This window comes from Fistularia commersonii, chromosome 10 (assembly GCF_037954325.1).
Source record: "Fistularia commersonii isolate RoL2024-O1a breed Wild chromosome 10, RoL_Fcom_v1.0, whole genome shotgun sequence".
NCBI lineage: Eukaryota > Metazoa > Chordata > Actinopteri > Syngnathiformes > Fistulariidae > Fistularia > Fistularia commersonii.
This window is the reverse complement of record NC_141293.1, coordinates 14,724,321-14,743,663: the sequence shown is the minus strand read 5'-3', so window position 1 is coordinate 14,743,663 and position 19,343 is coordinate 14,724,321. Positions and strand designations below refer to the sequence as shown.

The 19,343-nt window shown below is 54.0% G+C and overlaps 3 protein-coding genes across 3 annotated transcripts; 1 reads left to right on the top strand and 2 right to left on the bottom strand.

Annotated features, from left to right (window-relative positions):
• Positions 1-999: 999 nt before the first annotated feature.
• On the top strand, positions 1,000-7,653 carry tmem116 (transmembrane protein 116). The gene is made up of 11 exons (XM_086154440.1): positions 1,000-1,131; positions 2,892-2,978; positions 3,083-3,129; positions 3,423-3,486; positions 3,556-3,675; positions 5,656-5,760; positions 5,909-5,958; positions 6,066-6,261; positions 6,347-6,491; positions 6,578-6,657; positions 6,888-7,653. Exons 1-11 carry the CDS (start codon positions 1,000-1,002, stop codon positions 7,056-7,058), a joined length of 1,197 nt encoding a protein of 398 aa, XP_086010566.1. The 3' UTR covers positions 7,059-7,653.
• A 484-nt stretch (positions 7,654-8,137) lies between these two features.
• LOC147230518 (gamma-aminobutyric acid type B receptor subunit 2-like) lies at positions 8,138-16,134 on the bottom strand. Its single transcript, XM_086154438.1, has 20 exons — positions 15,787-16,134; positions 14,632-14,769; positions 14,350-14,520; positions 14,081-14,110; positions 13,975-14,031; positions 13,743-13,808; positions 13,317-13,508; positions 12,988-13,218; positions 12,769-12,829; positions 12,591-12,668; positions 12,364-12,514; positions 12,161-12,296; positions 11,978-12,079; positions 11,762-11,872; positions 11,577-11,687; positions 11,272-11,487; positions 9,369-9,479; positions 9,201-9,264; positions 8,941-9,034; positions 8,138-8,435 (listed from the first exon to the last, which is right to left on the bottom strand). Exons 1-20 carry the CDS (start codon positions 16,015-16,017, stop codon positions 8,342-8,344), a joined length of 2,445 nt encoding a protein of 814 aa, XP_086010564.1. The 5' UTR covers positions 16,018-16,134; the 3' UTR covers positions 8,138-8,341.
• Positions 16,135-16,792: 658 nt separating this feature from the next.
• Positions 16,793-18,237, bottom strand: rpp25l (ribonuclease P/MRP 25 subunit-like). Its single transcript, XM_086153940.1, has 2 exons — positions 18,119-18,237; positions 16,793-17,647 (listed from the first exon to the last, which is right to left on the bottom strand). The coding sequence occupies exon 2, from the start codon at positions 17,563-17,565 to the stop codon at positions 16,987-16,989; it is 579 nt and encodes a 192-aa protein (XP_086010066.1). The 5' UTR covers positions 17,566-17,647; positions 18,119-18,237; the 3' UTR covers positions 16,793-16,986.
• Positions 18,238-19,343: the final 1,106 nt, after the last annotated feature.

Genomic DNA, 19,343 nt, shown 5'->3' with positions numbered 1-19,343 from the left:
AAATAAAATAAAATAAAATAAAATAAAATAAAATAAAATAAAATAAAATAAAATAAAATAAAATAAAAAACACAAAACAAAATAAAACAATCATTCTTTGAACATGTAGATCTCATGTTTTTATAGCTCTGTTTTCACTAGAACCTCATGAACATCCATCTCATCCCGCTGACTGGTTTGGGCAGAAAGACAACAGGCAACCTGGAGGGAACCCAGGCTGGAGAACATAGAGAGAACCCAGGTAGGAGAACCCGGACAGAACCCAGTCTACCATTGGATTAGAACCAGGAACCTTCTTTCAAAAGAACCTGAAGTTCTCTCCCTGGTCTCTCCTCTCCTCCTAAGCTCCACTTGAGCTGGTATTTCCCAGGCGGACCTGAAGGCAGTGGTCCCTCTGAGGGAACCTGTTCGAATGTCAACAGACAACAAACGGCTGATTGTTAGAGTGGAGAAGTGGAGGAGGACCATGAAAGCAGAGCAGCTTATCGGCCCGAGCAGCTCGCCGTGTTTCCCGCCTCTTCTGTAATCCTGACAGATTAAAACAAGGCTCTTTGTGGGACCAAAGATTTATAATCTAATGGAAAGTCTTTGTGTGAGGAGTTCAGAAGGCCAGAAGGTTCTCTCCTCCACCCAGACCTGTCTCCAGCAGGAGAACATTGCTGGCCTTTTGGGGGGAGATGATCCAACCAGGAGGCTCTTCAGGAGCCCGCAGGTGGAGCCCAGGAACACAGATCAGGCAGGTATGAGACCCTCTACCAATCATCTGCCTCAATCCCTTTAAGCTCCTCTGGTCTTCCTCCAGACGTCCTGCTAGGCTGCCCCAACCTCAGCATCCTTCTACTCAGATCTTCTCCATCCCTCCTTTGTCCATATCTGAACAATCTCAGTCTGACTTTATCTCTGTGTGCTGTCCCTCTGATGGCCTCCTTCCTAATCCAATCCATATCTCTTCTCTTCTTAGTGGACCTCCTTTTTCACCCAGGTCTTGGCTAACCCGGAATGGAGGGTCTGATTCCGATCTTTCCTCTGGCTCAGTCAGACGCCCCTCCTGATGGACCTCTTGCATCTCCCCAGGAACAGGACCAGCTCCAGGAGAACCCGGACCTGTGCCCCCGCAAGGACCTTGAACCGGTTCGAGAACCTGAGGGTGGCCCAGGAGGAGCCAGACTCCTCTGGAGGCCATGGCAGGCCACCGGGGGTGGGGAACCAAGGAATAAATGGAGGAAGGAAGAAGTTTTCTAAGGGCCTTTCTTCTGGCCAGAGTTGAAAGGGCTTCAGAAGTCTGTTTCTCTGTGAACCCGTTGTCAGAAGATGGAGAGCAGAGAACCTGTTCCCTAGATGTCCAGGGAACATGGCTGGGCTGTTTCTCACATCTCCAGCCCAACTTATATCTTCTCCTTGGGTCTCAGCTCTTCTCCTAAGGGTCAAACGTCTTCTCCTGGGATTCTAAGATCTTCTCTTAGGATTCAAAGGTGTTCTCCTGGGGGTCTAAGATCTTCTCTCAGGGTCTAAGGCAGGGATATCAATTGATGTCAAGGGGGCTGGACCAGTAAAATCATAGTGTAAGCACCTCGAAATAACACTAAGTCCAAATTCTTCCTTTTTTTTAGAGTAAAGGAGAACAGGTAAATTATAAAATCTCTATATGTAATGAACTGTTCCTTTAAAAAATACATGATAAACAACTTGAGATTCCTTATCAAAAGTTCTATCTTTTCGCCATGGCGAGTCTCATAGGGGCACCAAAACTTACTGCATCCACACTGAGCATACAGGTTTCTTATTAAAATCAACGGACAAATAAGAAGCGGTCCATTTTTCTTGGAAAACCCAACACTCCATGTCCCCGTTTCTCTTTTTTGACAACAACATCAATGGAAAAGCAGGTATATTTCAAACAAGAAAAAATGCTATTTACAGACCCAGAAGCCGCATTGCTGCCATCTGCTGAAAGTTCTGAGTCCCATAGTGTTGTGCCATATTGCTAACACTGACTAAAACAGTGTCCCCCTAGTAGACAATTTAGGAACTGCATTTTTATTTTAAGAGTATTTCATGACTTCTATGTATTTTTCAAATTGTAGATTTATTCCAAAGGCTGGATTCATGGCCCGCGGTCCGGTACCAGCCCGCGGGCCGTAAATTTGAAACCCCTGGTGTCCGTACATTTGACCTTAGACCCCTGGTCTAAGGTCTTCTCCTGGAGTCAAAGGTCTTCTGGGGTCTCAGGTCTTCTTCTGGGAGTTTAAGGTCTTCTTCTGGGGTCTAAGGTGATCGACTGGAGTCATATCAGATAAATTTCTATTGTCCGGTGAGGGACCCTCTTCCTTGGCCATTAATCCAGTACAGCTGCGAATGCCACAAGCCAGCACTCATACAGAGTGTCCCCTGGAATGAACCCGGGTGAAGACAGGGTGGTGCTCAGAGCACTGCAGAACAACAAATGAGTGCATCTAGAATAGGAAGTGCAGACCACGGGGACCACTGAACCAGCACTCCAAACCAATGAAGACCACCAGAAGACCCAGAGTCGTATGCCTCCCGCCAGCCCTCAGAGCAAGAGGAACGCTCTTTTGAACCCTTGATGCCATTAGCTCTGCCTGTTTGTGGAACAATGGAGGGGAGGTTGAACAAAGGGGAGTTTAGAGCAGCTGCCCCAGACCCGCCTCACTCTGGTCCTAAGAGGTTCTCCTCATAAGCAGGCCACGTCCCTCCACCATGCAGACCCCTGTCCTCTGGGTGGTGCTGGAGGACAGGAGATGCAGAGATGTCTTTGGGGTGTTGAAAGATGGGCTGTTGGCCGGGGGCGGGGCCAGATGCTGGGGGCGGGGCCAGTGGGTGTGTGGGCGGGGCCAGAGACCATAAAGCCTCCTGATGCTCTCCCCCTGCAGACTCTGCTTGGCCTGAACATGGAGGAAGTGCAGGAAGTTCTCATGGAACAGACGAGGAGGAACAGCACCAAACTGGAGCTGCCAGAGGTTAGACACACACACAAACACACGCACAAACACACCTAGGATTTAATATCTATTAGATTAATCAGTTCACATCAGAGCATCTGTGTGTGTCGTGTGCGTGTCAGGTGTACGAGGCCATCAGGTGGATCCAGCTTACCATGGCTCTCCTCAGGTGGGTCACCTCTTCTCTATTTTGTGGACCTGCATCTCCTACTGGACTTCAGATAATTAATAGTCAATTATTTAACTAATTATTATTTTTTCAATTAATTGATTAATTGATCATTTGTTTTTGGTACTTTATTATAAGTTATTCTTAGTACTAAATTCTTATTGATTCTCCTCAGCAGATTGTGTTTGCATCAACACTTTTATGCACACTCACACACACACACACACACGGACACACGATGATTTCCCCTGAAGCTAACTGTTGTTCTCCTTCCTCCAACTGCTGTCAATCAGCTGCCTTGGCTCCACTTCTGTCATCGCCCGTGTCACCTGCCTGGGGCGCGGCCGCTCGCCAGAGGTCAGTGCTCATCCGTCTGCCGGATGAGATGATTGGCCGTCCAATCTGAGAGCTTCCTCTCCTTTGCAGCTGCAGCCCCTCCTCCTCCTCACCTCCTCAGACCTTCTGCTGCACCTCTACTGGCTGCTGGAGGCTGCACTCTACCCTCTGACCTGCAGGGGGGGAGCATACACACACACATTGCAGCAGGTACACACACACACACACACACACACACACACACACACACACACACACACACACACACACACACACACACACACACACGCACACAATCTCTCTCTCTTGCACTGTCTTCTGCACCTTTCCTTTTATTCTTGTGATACTGCTTCATCACCCCTGACATTTTTCTCCACCCATTCCAACCTACTTGAACCAGTTCTCCACCTCTTCTCCATTGCTCTGGACTGTTGACCCCAAATACTTCAAATCATCCACCTCATTTATCTCAACTCCCTGTACCTTCACCGTTCCACTTGGGTTCTTCTCATTCAGTCACATGTTTTCTGTCTTGCTGCAGCGAACCTTCATTCCTCTGCTTTCCAGTGCATACCTCCACCTCTCTGAACTTTCCTCCACCTGTTTCCTGCTCTCACGATACATCACAATGTCATCTGCAAATACCATATTCCATGGATATCCCCGTCTAACCTTATTTGTCAGCCTGCCCATTGCCACTGTAAACAAGAAGGGGCTCAGAGTTGACCCCTAATGTAGTCTCACCTCTACCTTGAATTTCTCTGTCAAAACTACAGCACGCCTCACCACTGTCTAAGAGCATACATGTCCTGCACCAGCCTAACATATTTCTCTGTCCCTCCAGACTTCCTCATACAGTACCATAGTTCCTCTCATTGCACTCTGTTGGATGCTTTTTCTAGGTCTACAAATGCGCAACGCAGCTCCCTCTGTATGGAAGCAGACAGGGATCATTAGTCAAATGGAAACTTATTAGCAGAAATCCTCTTTTATTTTTGTAATGTGGCTGCTTACTTAGGAGGAGGTTAGGAAGTGACTCCTACCTCAAATGAGTGCAAAGTCATCCCAACTGCATCTTCATGTACTTCTTGAGGTCACATTTCATGATACAAAAAGAACACTACTTTCTTATTTTCTGTCCTGCTGCTCAAAAAAGGGATCAAATTATGTTTGGATCGCCAATCTCAGCGAGGCAGCAGAATGACGTCAGAGGCCGATCCTCTTGGTGGCTTTTTTGGCCACAAGAATCCAACAATTTTTACCCACCAGCTGAACACTAATACCTGTTGACATGGCGCTCCATAACACTGTCACTCAAATCATACAATTATGGAACATCCAGGCGTTTTCTGCAATTCCAATTGATTTCATAATTGTAAGATTTGCGTGACAGCGTTAGGGAACGCTATGCTAACAGATATTAGCCATCAGCTAGCGAGTAAACAGCGGAGTGTGTGATGGATTCTTACGTCCAAACGAACGCCCAAGAAGAAAGTTGGCCTCTGACGTCACTTTGCTGCCCACTGAGATTGGCAATCCAAACTAAATTTGATCCCTTTATTTAGCCGTGGACCAGAAAATGAGGAAGCGGTGTTCTTTTTGTGTCATAAAATGTGGCATCAAGAAGAAAATGAACATGCGGTTAGGAAGAATTCGCTGCCACAATATGAAAATGAAAATACATTTTCATTGGAATGGCGATCCCTGTTTGCTTTCATAGCTCGGACCTTCTGTTCTTCTCTGCCAGGATTCTTGAAACAGACACACTCACAAACGGTCTTGTGATCCGCACGGTTCTGCACCCTGGTCCCGCAGACTTCAGAACAACACCGCTGACCTACATCCTTTGTTCAGCCACGTTGGCACCCATGTTTGTTTACTGTGGGACACAAACAGGAACCAAAGCCCGAGTGAGAGCGCTGCTAAAAAGAACTTCAAGTTCCTTCATAATCAACGGTGATAAAAAGCCATTCACAGACTCCAGAACCACCTCAGCTGGCCGAGTCAGGACCGTTAGATGTTTTCAAGTTGTCTCCAGTCCATGACATGTGCACTACAGATCCTCATGTGCACGACATTACCTCTTCACCACGAGTCCACGGGTCTACATCCTCCGCAGCCTGCAGCAGAAACACCAAGGTCCAGAGATCCTCATTAACCGGCGGTAATTCCCTTTCTTCGTTTCTTCAGGTTCTGTATTTGTCTTCGTTCTTCTTCACCCTGAACTACGTGTGGAACCTGTTCAGAGGGATCCAAGAGAAGTTCTACTGCTTCATCCACTCCTATCCCGGACGGGTATGTGCGCCTTCCTGTCGGTCCAATGAATGATCGGGTCTTCGTCTCTGCTCTGCGTCGGATGCACTTCTGCCACCAGGATCTCCGGTGAGCCAAAGAATCTCCACCTGCCCTGGAGGTTAAAGCTCTTCTTCTTTGTTCCCTCAAGGTTTCTAACCGAGTGTCGACGGCGGGGAGAACCGTGGCGCTGCTTTCGGGGTGAGTCCGGCGGGAAGCGGGGTTCTGATGGAGCCAAAGTGCGGAGATGTTCCATTCAGGTCCGACCCGATCATGAAAGCGCCGCCGTCTTTCATCGCTTTCCCCAGGTTGCTTCCCGTGCTGCTCGTGGCGCCGATCTTCATTGGCGAGACGCTTTGGTGTGGGTCTAACTCCAACTCCTCTGCCCTTCACGGGTGTCTGCTGACCCGGACCAGCGCCCCTGCCGGGCCCTGCGCCCGGCTCCACGCCACCCACCTCGCCATCTTCCTCTGCGCCTTCGTCTTCACGCTGGCCAGCATCATGGTAAGTGCCGTCTGAAGCAGCCTTGAGGGGGACGGGCCTCCTCAGATGGTCTCGGATGGACTTCACCCGTGCTCTCCTGCACCAGGTGCTCATGGGAAAGATGCGCTGCATCTACCGGCGCGTGGTGACGTCTCACGGTTACCTCGGCAGCCAGCAGCGGGCCTCATTCCGCGTGCTGGACCTCAGGATCCTGCTTTACCCGCTGATCTTCTTCCTCTGCTGGGGACCCGGTGAGTCCGGAGCTGAGCTCTCTGATTGGCTGCCGGGGTGCGGTCACGGCGGCCCGTCTGAACAGGAACGCGTGGTCTTTCCCCAGTGGTGGGCGTGGTGGTGCTGCAGATGGCGAAGCCCCCCATGGACAAGGGAACCGTGGGCGTGGTCCTCTACATCTCCCAGGTTGGTCAGAATGAGGAGACCCCGGATGGTTGGAGGCGGAGTCACAGGATTCAGGCCCGTGTGGCCTCCCGGGTTGCAGAGAGCGCTCCTTCAGATACCAGATGGAGGTCGCTGGCCCTCCCAGGTTCACGTCCCGAATTCCTTCGGGATGGAGGCGACCTCTTCCGCCTCTCGGACGAAGCTCTCCGGGAACCTGTTTGAAGGCGCTCCTGGTCTCTGTGTGTCCTCAGGCCTTCACCACGGCGTCGCAGGGCTTCCTGAACTCCCTGGTGTACGGCTGGACTCAGAGCCACCTGGGCTGCCCTGGCGGGATGGCGCTGGCTCGAGACGCCCACACCCAGACGCCGCTGCTGCGGGTGCAGAAGAAGAGGAGCTACCAGGCTTTGAGGAACACCGGCTGAACCCTGACCTTTCACTACGATCGCCGGGGGCTTCCCCTTCGGTGGCGGCGCCTCCCCTCCCCTCCCCTCCCTGCGGTGGGGAAAAGGGAAGAGGAGGGGCATGGGTTTCCCCGGTGATGGGATTCGAAAGATTCCTCGGCGCTCAGCTGACAGGTGGTGGGGTCCGAGCCCCACCCATAGGAAGTGAGCGTGGCACCATCTGCGTGGCGACGCCACCCCGTCCTCTTCCACTTCCCCTTCGCTCTTCGGTCCTGGAATGCTCCCGGATCTCGTCAGCTCCGCATGAATGGCTGCTACCGTTGTCACCATGGCGACCGGCCGCCGGTGGACAATGAGGTGACCCTCCCCGATAATGAACAGGCGTCACCAGCACGTGTGTGTGTTTGAGTGTGTGTGTGTGTGTGTGTGTGTGTGTGTGTGAGTGTGTGTGGCCGGGGTCTCAGACTCGAGGTGAGGGAGTTCCCCTCATGTCAGGGGAAGAACATGAGATGATGGAGAGTCTCGTTTCCTCCTGCTGCTGCTTCAGACGAGCCTTTCACTTTCCTCCTGTGGCCGCGAAAAACCCAGCTTTTCCAAATAAAAGCTTCTCCTTCCACCCTCTCCTGTCTGGTGATTTGAGAACTTCCCGTCGTCTCCAGGTTCTACCGATGCTCTGTCTTCATGTCCAGAGTCCGTAAACAAAGGCTCATAGAGGTAAAGGTCCTCAGGTGATGGCTCCGACCTTGGTGTTCCAGGATGAAGTGATGAGGCTAGAGAGTCAAAGCTCAACCTCAGGTGTCAGATCAGAACTGTGGCTGGTCTTCATCAGGAGCGTGAAGACCATGAGGAACATCAGGAGCATGAACAGCAACGTCACAGCCCAGCAGAGGGGGTTGTTACATAACAGTTGCATCACAAGCGACACTCTGTGATGTAACAGGAGTGTGTTACACCTGATTACACACACTGTTCCCTTCACACACCATGTGTGTGTGAGAGGAGCAGATGACAGCACCCTGTGCAAACTCAGGGTCTCTCTCACACACACACACACACACACACACATGCACACACCCTTTAACAACAATAATGATGGCAGTGATTGGTTTATTAGCAAGGTGCTGCACAGACAGGAGGACCCATCACTCACTGGGAGTTCAGGTGATGGTCCAGCGGTGGAGATCAGAGCTCCTCATGAGCAGAGACCAGGGCTCGATGGAGCTGCCCGGAACAACAGCAACCCCAAACCCTTTCACAGGAGAAGCAGAAGGAGGACCAAAAAGAGGGCGCTTCTGATTGGCTCCTCAGGCGTCCAGCAGGCTGGACCTGCTGGCGGTGATGGCGGGCAGGTAGGCGTGGTGCAGGATGGGCAGCTGGACAGACAGACGACGCCCGACGCTGGCAGGAGGGACAAACAAGATGAGTGTGCGGGGAAGCTGGAGAAATCTGATGAAGACAACAGCATTCATCCACTCGTCCATCTGCCCTGCACTGAGGGGACCTCCTGCATGAGGAACCCGGAGAACCCAGAGGAACTCCACGCAGACAATGAGAGAACATGAAAACTCCGCAAAGGAAGGGAAATTCAACTAGGAACCTTCCTGTTTCGGACCTCGGGGACACAGAAGGCAAGAACCCTGGCGGCCCCAAGCATCTCCAAAAAGACGAGATGAAGCAATGCCCCTGGAGGTGTCACAAGTGAGGAGCAACATCTCAAATTCTGACACCACTATCACTAGATCTACGACTGATGCAGGTTTGGACATCTCCACGGTGACACCAGCGCTTGAACCGATCCAAAACACCAGGAGGTGCTGAATATGTTCCTGCTGATTCCACCTCTCTGGAGATGGCGCAGGAAAGACGCCCGAAGAAGGAGCTGTCGGCCCCGGCTACGGCTCACCGTTCAGGAGAGTTGATGTCTTCTGCACCTTCTCTGTCCTCGTCCTCGTCTTCAGCAAAGACCTGGGCCACGTGCGTCAGCGGGCTGATGTGTGCTGGCGGGGCGAGAAGATACCAGAGGTTAAGGCCTTCAAGCCAATGGAAAGTGTGAAGATGCTCCTCAGGAGGATGAGGTCCTTCTCATGGATGTGTGTCGAAGGACGGTACAGGAGCTGCTGTCAATCACAGAGGAGACGGAGCCTGGGTGCGAATGCTTCTTACCGTGGTGAAGGATCTCCCAGGCCTGGCTGAGCTTCATGGTGACGCTTTGTATTTCCACATCCAGCTGGAGAAGACCAGAAGATCAGTTCACTCGCCTCCCACACCTGATCATCCTCATAGCGCTCCTCTGAGCACACGAGACGGTGTGGAGTTTCCGTCTGTCCTCACCTGAGCCACTTGTCTCCTCAGATGGAGGTTGAGGCTGCTCAGCTGCTCCTCGGAAGCCTCCTCAGACAGGAAGCTCCGCAGCTCGCCGACCTCTGACCCCGACGACTGGCGCTGTGGACACGGAGACCCGGTGACCACCCGGCCCAGGGTTGCCCCTCCTCCCCTGTGATGGACCACTGCTGAGTCCTGCACCGCCCCTCCCCCCGCCTTGGAGAAAGCCGCGGCTCATGCCGACCCTGTCAAACATCAGGCTGAGAAGATGGATGGTCTCTGTGGGAGGTGGTCTGACGGGTGCCAGACTAGCTCATCAGACGATTCGAGCTTCCGTCAACAAGCTCCGGACCCGAGAGGGGCATCGGACCTTCTCTCGAATACGAGCCCGGAGCTTCGATGGGATTCTCGCCGGCCGAGCAGAAGATCGGGATGGTCGAGGACCACCGGGGGGCCCTCAGGGCTGACGGCTGAAGAACAAGGCACTTGTGAACGTGGTGGGAATGGACACCTGCAGGATGGTGAGATGAAGGCTGACATCCTGTCCACTCCAAGACCAGATCACAGTTGGAGGACCTGAGGACTCAAAGTTTGACTCTGTCATGGAGAAGGTGCTGCTGCCATCTGGTGTCTGCTTCTATGTCAGCGCTCAGGTTCTGACCTTCCAGCATCCGGGGCCTCCAATCGCCATATATGGAAGCAGCAACCGCTTTGAGAAGGCGCAAATTGACTCTTTTCCTCTCTGAAATTATGGCAGAGACCGAAGAGCCATTTCTGACAAGGAGACATGGAGGTTCTCGCATGTGAAGAAAACTATGGAGGCATGCAGGGGTCAGCAGTCAAAATAAAGGCATCGGCAGAAAAGCCTTTCATTCCACATTGTGTCAGAGTAGTTTGACACGTAACTAAAATGAGTGCTCAGTCATCCAAACTGCATCTTCATTTTCTGTCCCGCCGCTCAAAAATCAAATTCAGTTTGGAGTGCCGATCTTAGCAGAGTGACGTCAGAGGCCGACCCTCTACTTGGCACACTCCGCTGTTTACCCGCTGGTTGATGGGCTGCTAGCATAGCGCTCCCTAACGCTGTCACGCAAATCTTACAATTATGAAATCAGTTGGAGTTGCAGAAAACCTCTGGATGTGATGCTGTGACGGATCTGAGCGGATTTTAGGGCTGGGCTGAACACTCCGCCCTGACAGGCTCTACTGTCGCCGCTGTTGTCCGAGCGAGCCTGTTTTCAGCTCTGCTACGCCTTTCGCTTTGAGGCCACGACACAAAGACGTTCTGATCCTATGGAAAGGGACGCAGATGTCCGGGCGTTCCCTTCGGGGAACCGCATCCGGATGTCGGAGGACCAAGAAGATGCGAGCTCGGGCAACGTCTGCCAGACACAGCCATGGGTCCATCTATGGCTCCGGGTCTGTTAGGGAATCTGCATCCGTCTCCAATCTCCTGCTGAGATGCTCTGGAGGCCAAAGGTCTCGGGGTGGACGGGAGCTGAGGGTGAACTGGGACGGTGTGTCGTCTTTTTGCTCCAACACCAGTTCCAAATCGCATCTTCAAGGAAGCGCTACCTGGTGAGAAGCTAGCCTCGCTCTTGCTGAGCAGATCAGTTGCTCTTTGAAGATCAGCACGGTTCTCCAAACACCCCAATGGTGCATAGAAGCATTTCTAGCTCTTTCCTGTTGTCTGTCATTATCTGTTCCAGCAGTTCTTCCAATGGTCTAATAAAGTAGTCATTGAGGATCTCCTTGCTTGGAGGACACAAGTTTGAGATGGCTGTTCTGAGTACCTTCTGCTTGTAGTTTGGTTGTTCTACCACTAGGGGTTGTGCTTCAACATCTCAAGTTGATGGAAATGTGTGCACTTGGTAAATGAGAACATCCAAAGCCCAACTCACGCCCAGCTGACCTTCTCCCCCAGCATCCATCCCAGGACCAGGAGGTTGCAGACGAGCACCAGGGTGCCGGTCAGTCCGAAGTGAAGAGGCGGGTCGTCGGACGCCAGGAGGGACCCGGACGCTCCCAGCACGCCCAGCGCCGTCATGGAGGACACGCTGAGGCTCAGACGTCGGGCCTGGTCCTGCTGCTGGGCTTTCAGGTCCCACGTCATGAAGCAGCCCACACCCTGAGGCACAGGCGGTAGATGGTCAGGTGACCCTTGCAGCTGGAAGCAGACCTCCAGGACACCTCCCTCTGCGGTGGGTCTGCACTGACCAGAAGAGCTGCCTTGTACGCATAGACGGCGGTGAGCCACGCGTCCAGGCTGGAGCCGCTGCAGCTTCGGAAGAACGGCCGGATCTCAACATCTGGGTACGCCGGGTCTCTCTGGAAAACAAAGATCACGTGAGCCGTCTCCTCTGGGACCTTCTTGCTATCATCAGCCACCGGTGAGGCTTCACCTCAGCTGGGAGCTTCGTCTCCACCCATTTGAGGGGGTCCAGGGTCTGCCAGCAGGACAATACCAACATCTCCAGCAGGAACAACGAGAGGACCACCCAACCTGCAGGCCTCTGCTAACACACACACACACACACACACACACACACACACACACAAACAAACACGCGTTACAGGATGAAGAAGTTGCTACGTCACATGACCTTCATGATGGTCACCTGCTGGCTGATGCCGCCGCACACGGGGTAGCACCTCCAGGTTTCTGCCAAGAGCACAGAGAAGGTGAGCATCTCTCCCACGGAGAAGGTCCACAGCTGCACCTGCAGCCAGACGGGCAGTCACACCTGAAGAAACTGGGACCTTCTCGCCCGGGGTCAAGGGATCTTCAGTCGTGGACTCACAGAGCAGAGAACCTCCAGCAGCTGGTCGGACGGAGAGACGCGGTCCAGCCCGGAGAGCAAGATGGAGGTGGAGGACAGCAAGAGGCCCAGAAGAAGCGGCAGCTGGTCCAGAGGCCCGTCTCGGCCCAGCGGACCCCTGTAGACAGGAGGGAGGTCACCTCAGGTCCCCTCGCGGGGAGGCAACCAGGAGGTCCTGGTCCTACCTGGCTCTGCATCTGACTACGGTGAGGACCAGGGCCCACAGGGTGAGGAGCACCATCATCACGGCGGCAGCCCACATGATGCAGAGCAGGAGCAGCCCGACACGACGCTGCAGAAGATGCACCTGGAGGCGGTCTCTGGGAGGACCTCCACCTGAACAGGAGGGAGAACATACATCTGCAGGGTCTGGATGAAGAAGAACCCGACGGTCCTCACATCGGTGTCTGACCTTTGAACTGGAGGTGCTGGTTCAGCTGGAGCTCCTGTGAGCTGGAGCTGAACTCCCCAACCAACACACCCTGGGAGCCTGTGGACACACACACACACACACACACACACACACACACACATACACACTGTTACCATCTCCACCTGTGCGTGAGACGCAGCGGTGGTGTGGTCAGAACCTTGTCTCTGGACCAGCTGGACGGACGCCACCCGCTCTCCATTCCTGAAGAAAAGCGTCCCCTGAAAGCAGCGTGGGAAGAAGGTCACACCTTCATTTGGAACATCTGGCCGGTTGTTGAAGGAGATCAGATTTTATTTTGTAAGGTCCCATGTTCTCCTTCCAGCTCAGACCCCGGAGGACCTTCCTTCCTCTAGGTCGGGACCCCCCACCGACTCACCGTGACGCCCTCCAGGTGGGTTCTCCTCAACACCTCCAGCAGGGTCTGCTCCAACTCCTCCTGGCTGAGCGTGGAGTTGCGCTGGTTGCCGTACTTCTCCCGCCGCCTGGCGGCCTCCATCACCCGGCTCAGAGCGCCGGCCGCCACCCAGGCGGCGTCGTAGGCGTAGGCGAGCAGAGGGCTGGGCTTCGACCCCTCCGGGGTCAGCTGCAGGAGGAGGTCCAGAGGGCTCTGCAGGAGGGAGAAGGTCACAGCTTAGGACTCCATCATCTCTACCAGGAGGCGACTTCAACCGGAGATGATTCCTTGCAGTGCCGGAGGTCTCGTACCCGTCCAGAGACCCCAGGCTCCTTGGAGCCACCGACGGGCGTGATCTGCAACCTGATGGAACCGTCCGTTGCCGCCAGAAGGTCTGCGGAGGAGCAGCCGGGAACCCGCCGCCGCCCGGGCCTCGATCCTACAGCGCCTCCTGCGGTCAGGATCCACTGGTACGAAGATCCGAGGAGGCGGAGCCTGGAGGCCTGAAGGACACAGGAACAGTCAACCCTCCAGGAGACCAAGGTGGGCTTCACATCTTCAGCAACATTTCAGCTGGTGATTAACCGCTCATTCATCAGCCCTGAAGGCGGAGCCGACCCAAGCTGACGGACCTGAAGATCTTCCACAGTCCGAGACCCTCCAGAGTTTGGACACACACACACACACACACACACACACACACACACACACAAAGAAGTAGCACTCCAGATACGTACACAGCAGAAGACCTCAGCGGCAGACTCATCGTCAAACAGCCCGATGAAGATCCGCACGTCGCTCTCCTGTGGAACGTGACCAACATCAGACTGAGTGCATTCTCTCTGTGCTAAGTGGTGGAGAGGAGGTGGAGTTGGAGGAGATGGAGGTGGAGGACTCTGCCAGGAGACCAACCCAGAGCCAGCTAGCTCTCTGCTCTCTGCTCCCCCTCTAATTCCATCATTCTGGTACCTTCAGCCTCCTCAGACTCCTGCAGGCCTCCTCTGCCAGGCTCCCGCCGGAAACCACCTGCACACCGGCCCTCAGCAGTTGGCGGGTAAGGTCCGACCGCACCTGCAGGCCAGAGGTCCAGAACATCAGGGAGCGCCTGTGGGGAAAGAGTCTCCACAAGGTGACCACGGTGGAGGGGAGGAGCAGTCTTTGAGCACAGCCTGGACCCCTTCATGTTCTCAAGTACCTTCAATGCAGCCACTGAAGGCCTCACTGAGCACTTGATGGGACTAACGTGTCCCCCCTGTGCTGGAGCTTTGGCCTCAGGTTCCAACTCCTGAAGCAGAAGTTCACTGGGGAACCGGGCGGACATTCAGCCCGATGTTGGCGCCTCACCTCTGCGAGTTGTGGGTCCTCCTGCCACACCAGGCCCACTCGGGTCCACTTGTGTCTTTGCAGCAGCTTCACGGCCGCCTGATGGACGGCCCTCTCCGACGGCACGGTGCTGAACAGGTTCCCGTACCACTTCCTGTTGGACAGGGCGGGCGGTGGGGCGGAGAACGCCACCTGGCCCGGCACAAGCACGCCGAATTGAGCTTCAGATCCCAGAGAGGCTGTTACAGCGACCTTCTCACCCACTGAAGAGAAGTCCAACAGCTCAGGAGGTGGCGTTCCTACCTGCACCAGGTTGAAGGCCGGCAGAGCGCGAGCGATGAGCGGCGTCAGGGAAGGACACGCCTCCCCGAGCACCAGCGAATACTTTGGCCCCGCCCACATGGCGTCGAACAGTCCTCTGAGCGCTGAGGACACCTCGCACTGCAAGACACACAGATGTCCACCGGTGACCACCAGTGGGGGAGGGGACCACCGCTTCCACCGCCTCCACGGAGACCATCACCTGATGGTCCCAGAATCCTCCTGCTGACCTATGCTACCCCTTCACATGTAGGACTACATCAGAAAACATCTGGGTTCTGGACCGGATCCAGGACCTTCTCCTCGGGTGCCGACCGAGACGGTGGTACCAGGAGTGGTGGCACCAGGGTGATATCAGCTCCTTGCACTTGAACTTGTCTCCTAATGCTGCCTCTGACACACTGACCTTCACATCCTATTAGACGGGAAAAGACCAGATCACACGGCTTCCAGGAGATTGGCACAGGCGGCAGACACCACGGGGGCATCCCGAACATCTCGGGATCCATATTGCGAGGTTTGTTTGCCAAATGTGTTCCTCCTGAATAAGGTGGGCGGCTTTGCACACGATGGCGGCCAGATGTTCATCAAAATATGGACGCCCCCTCATCCTCCCCCCCCCCAAAAAAATAATCAAGAAATTATCTGATTGAAAGAAAATCTGCTTGAAATTAAAACCAGCAGATCTAACTAGACCTTCAGTACAAATAGTTTTGAAAAAATCCACTCACTAAAAAGGGGTCCAAAAAGAAAAGTTGATTTATTTTACATGTAACACAAAAAAACTTTCTTCCTTAGATGTTTACACATCTCTGGTAAGCATCTGTTTTGCTCACACCGTCAAGCTTTTTGCGTTACATATAAGATAAATCTTTTGTTTTTGGAGCACTTTTGGCATGCAGACTTTTTCAAAACTCTACTTAGTCGACTTTTTCTGATCCAGCACCCATCCCTAACTGGGTCGCGGATGTGCGTGTTTTTCTTTTCTAGCTCTTTGACAAGACCTTCGCTACAAACCAGCTGGACCTTCACAACAAACCAGAAGAATGAGACGGGTCGTGCTGGAACCCCGGAGACACCGCGGAAGCAGATGGATGTTCCTAGAAGAGGAGCAGAGAGCGGTACCGCCGACTCCACCTGTGTCTCCAGCAGCTGCAGCTGGACCTCGTAGTTCCCCAGCGGAGGCGGCTGCTCCTGGAGGTCCTTCAGAGCCAGCTGGACGGCAGGAGCCACGCTCAGGTTCTCCTTCTCCCCGCCGCTCGCTGGCATCATCCACAGGACGGGGAGAGGGTGCCGGAACCGGGTCTGGACCGAGCTGCAGCAGAGAAGCAAGAGCAGCAGCCTGGACGCCGGTCCTGGACGCTCCATCTGGACTGCGATGGAGGAGCAGGAAGGTAATCTTCTTCTTCCGTAAGCAGCTGAAGGTACAGCAGATCAAAGGATCAGGAGCTGCACCAGATGGAGGAGCTCCTAGGCTCCGCCCACAGAGCCAGAGGGGCTCTTAGGCTCCGCCCACAGAGCCAGGGGGCTCCGAAGCTCCGCCCACAGAGCCGGAGGGGCTCCTAGGCTCCGCCCCCAGAGCCAGGGGGGCTCTGGTTTAGACACAGGAGTTCCAGACAGGAGCATGTCATCCTGTTGGTTCACAACAGATGGAAGTGGAATCAAGACAACCTTGAAGAGCAGTGGGATCGCTTGGACCTCCTGTCTGGAAAAGATGAGTCACCGAGCTGCTGTGAAGGTTTCTCCTGTCCAGGCGTGGAGGTCTCATGGTCAGGTCCAAGGAGGACGAGGAGCACAGCAGACACATCTCCTGGAATAAATGGCTGACAGCCAGAAATAAAGGTGTGATTAGTTTGGTAAAGGCGCAGTGATCGGTCGTAAAGATGAAGCGCCGGCGACGCAGGAGCATCAGCCTCTTTGGTTACAGGATCTGTGCTAGATGGAGGGTCTGCTTCTGGAGGACCTCTTTCATCACCTGGCTGCACCCTGTCCCCGGGCCGGCTCAGGAAAATCTGACTGCTCACCGAGGAACCCGTAGAGGAACCAAGAGACACCAGGAACCTGGGAGGAACCTGGGAGGAACCCCCAGACAGCTGCCTTCCTGACAGGTGCGATCGATCGGCGGAACAGAGACACAGACAGGTGGAGGTTCTCGCTCTTTATTGATCATAGGTCTGACACGGATCCATCAGAAGAACCGGGTCTCTGTCCGGGCCCCTGCTGGGAGCCCCGCCCCCAGCGGGCCTGCCGTCTTTCAACTTTGACCTCTGTGCGTGGCCCCTTCCGGGAGCGTAGCAGTCAGTGGAGGAGAAGGTCCCCTGGCCTGGAGCTGCCGGGTCAGCCGTGGGGTTTGGAGTCCGCGGGCTGCCCCGAGCTGCGGCGCCCGACGGCTCCGCCCCTCCACCTCCTCCGCCCGTCGCCGCCCTCCCCGCGGGCCCACAGGGCGCGGAGGCGTCCGGGTCCCTGGTAGCCGGGCAGGCCGGCGTCCAGCGGGCGGGTGGAGACCAGGATCCAGATGTTTGGCAGGCTGCGGCTGACGGTCAGACTGTCCAGGCCGGCGGCGGGCTCCAGCGGCTCCCATACCTCCACCTGCCGGCTGAACTGCAGCCGCGTCAGCTGGTGCACGCCGCGCACGCGACGCTTCACGATCTCCGCGCACGTGATGGCCTTCGCCGCGCCCTTCCCGCTGGCGGTGAACACCAGCTGGCGGCCGGCGGCCTCCTCCGAGGGCGCGGCCTCCGAGGGCGAGGCCTCCTCCGGACCCGTCCTCGCTTCCATGTGGCTCAGTGCGAAGCGCAGCAGGTTGCGGATCTTGCTGCCGTCTTTGACCAGGACCCGCGGGGTATCAGGGTCCAGGTCCGGGAACGGGCAGGCCGGGGCCTGCTCCTCCGTACGGGCTTTGGTGTAGTTCTCCATCTGGGGTCGGGCCGTCTTCAGGAGGCGGCGGCACCGACCGATGTCTTCACCCCTTCCAGGCTCGACTCCGAGGATCTGCTGCCTGGAAGGAGGAGGAGGACGGGATTCATTGTTTCGTTAAATTTGCTGTCATCAACAGAAATCCACAACCAGACGTGACCCCTGACCCCTGACCCCTGACCCCTGGCATCCCCAGCGGAGGTCGACAGGGTGCACTGGAGCTCTTCGGACACAGGGAGGCACCAATTCACCTCGATGGGAAGCCTCACGAAGACGTGTGTGTGTGTGTGAGTGTGTGTCACAGCGTCTCCTTCACAGGAACACACACACACACACACACACACACACACACACACACACACACACACACACACACACACACACACACACACACACGATCGCCGCTGAATGCCGTTTCCGGACGAGCACACGCCAAAAGTCGCATCGTCCGAAAAGGGCCGGGGATCCGGTGAGCGCCTCCGCCGCCGGGAAGGTTCTTCCCCACGGAGGACCGACCGACCGACCGACCGACCGACCGGCGGCCGGGACTCACCGCAGCGTCCGCGCCCCTCTCGACGCGCGTCAGGCTCGCCGTTCACACGACTACCGGAAAGCGTCGCGGCACTTGCTTATCAAACGGGACTGTCGTAAACGGTCGCCCCTTTCCGGTGCGCGGACCGGCGCCCCTGCAGGCCGGGCGCGGAACCGCCGCATCCCCGGTGGAACGAGGACACGGTCTCCCGGTTCGACGTGGACAAGTTCTCCCGGTGGACAACAAAAGAGATGAACTATGTGTCTATGTTATTTTAGGCCTGACCAAGTTCTTCATACTTTCAATTTCATGTTCTATATAAACGATTTTGAATTATATAAAAAAAAATTAAAACTTATGGAAAAATACAAAAACCAAAAAATATACAGTTTGATGTCTGATATACCTTTTCAACCACCAAGTTAAATAGATGTTAAATTCCCCTTGCAGGTTTTTTTTTAAATTATTTTAATTTATTTATTTGTTTGTTTGTTTGTTTGTTTATTTTTATTTTATTTTACTTTCTTTTTCCATCGAGCATCAAACATTTCTCACTAACCTTTAACAATGTTAACTTCCGATTACATACAGAGCGAATGTCCTTATGTCCTTTGCTTCCTCGTCCCTGTTTGTTTCATTGTCATTCGATTCTACCTTGCCATGTTAATCTGTACATATGTATATTTATTTATGCTATTTGTGTTCAATAAAAAAAAAAAAAGTTGTCCTGGTGGAAGGTACGTATTAATAATGAAGATAATATTTGTACATTTTGTGAAGACAACATAGAAACCACAGACCACATATTTTTCTCATGCAAAAAAAGTACAGGGCTTTTGGGCTAAAGCTCAAAAATGGGTTTTATTTTATTTTATTTTTTCTCGCGTTAAACATTTCTCACAAACCTTAAATACTGTTAACTCCTACAGTTAAGTGACTACGTACAGAACGAATGTCCTTATGTCCATTGCTTCCTCATCCCCGGTTGATTGATTGACATTCAATTCTACCTTGCCATGTTTGTTTGTACACATGTATATATGTTTATACTATTAATGTTCAATAAAAAAATTTTTTTAAAAAAAACAGAAAAAAAAACGCTCTCCTGGTTGAGCGTAGACAAGTTCTCCTGGTGGAACATGGACCTCCCTGAGTGTCAGGTTCGTGTTCAGAAACAGTGTTAGATGATGTTCCTCACTCCTCGGCAGATGTGGTCGGGCCTCGGGGCTGCTTGTGGGGGGCCGGG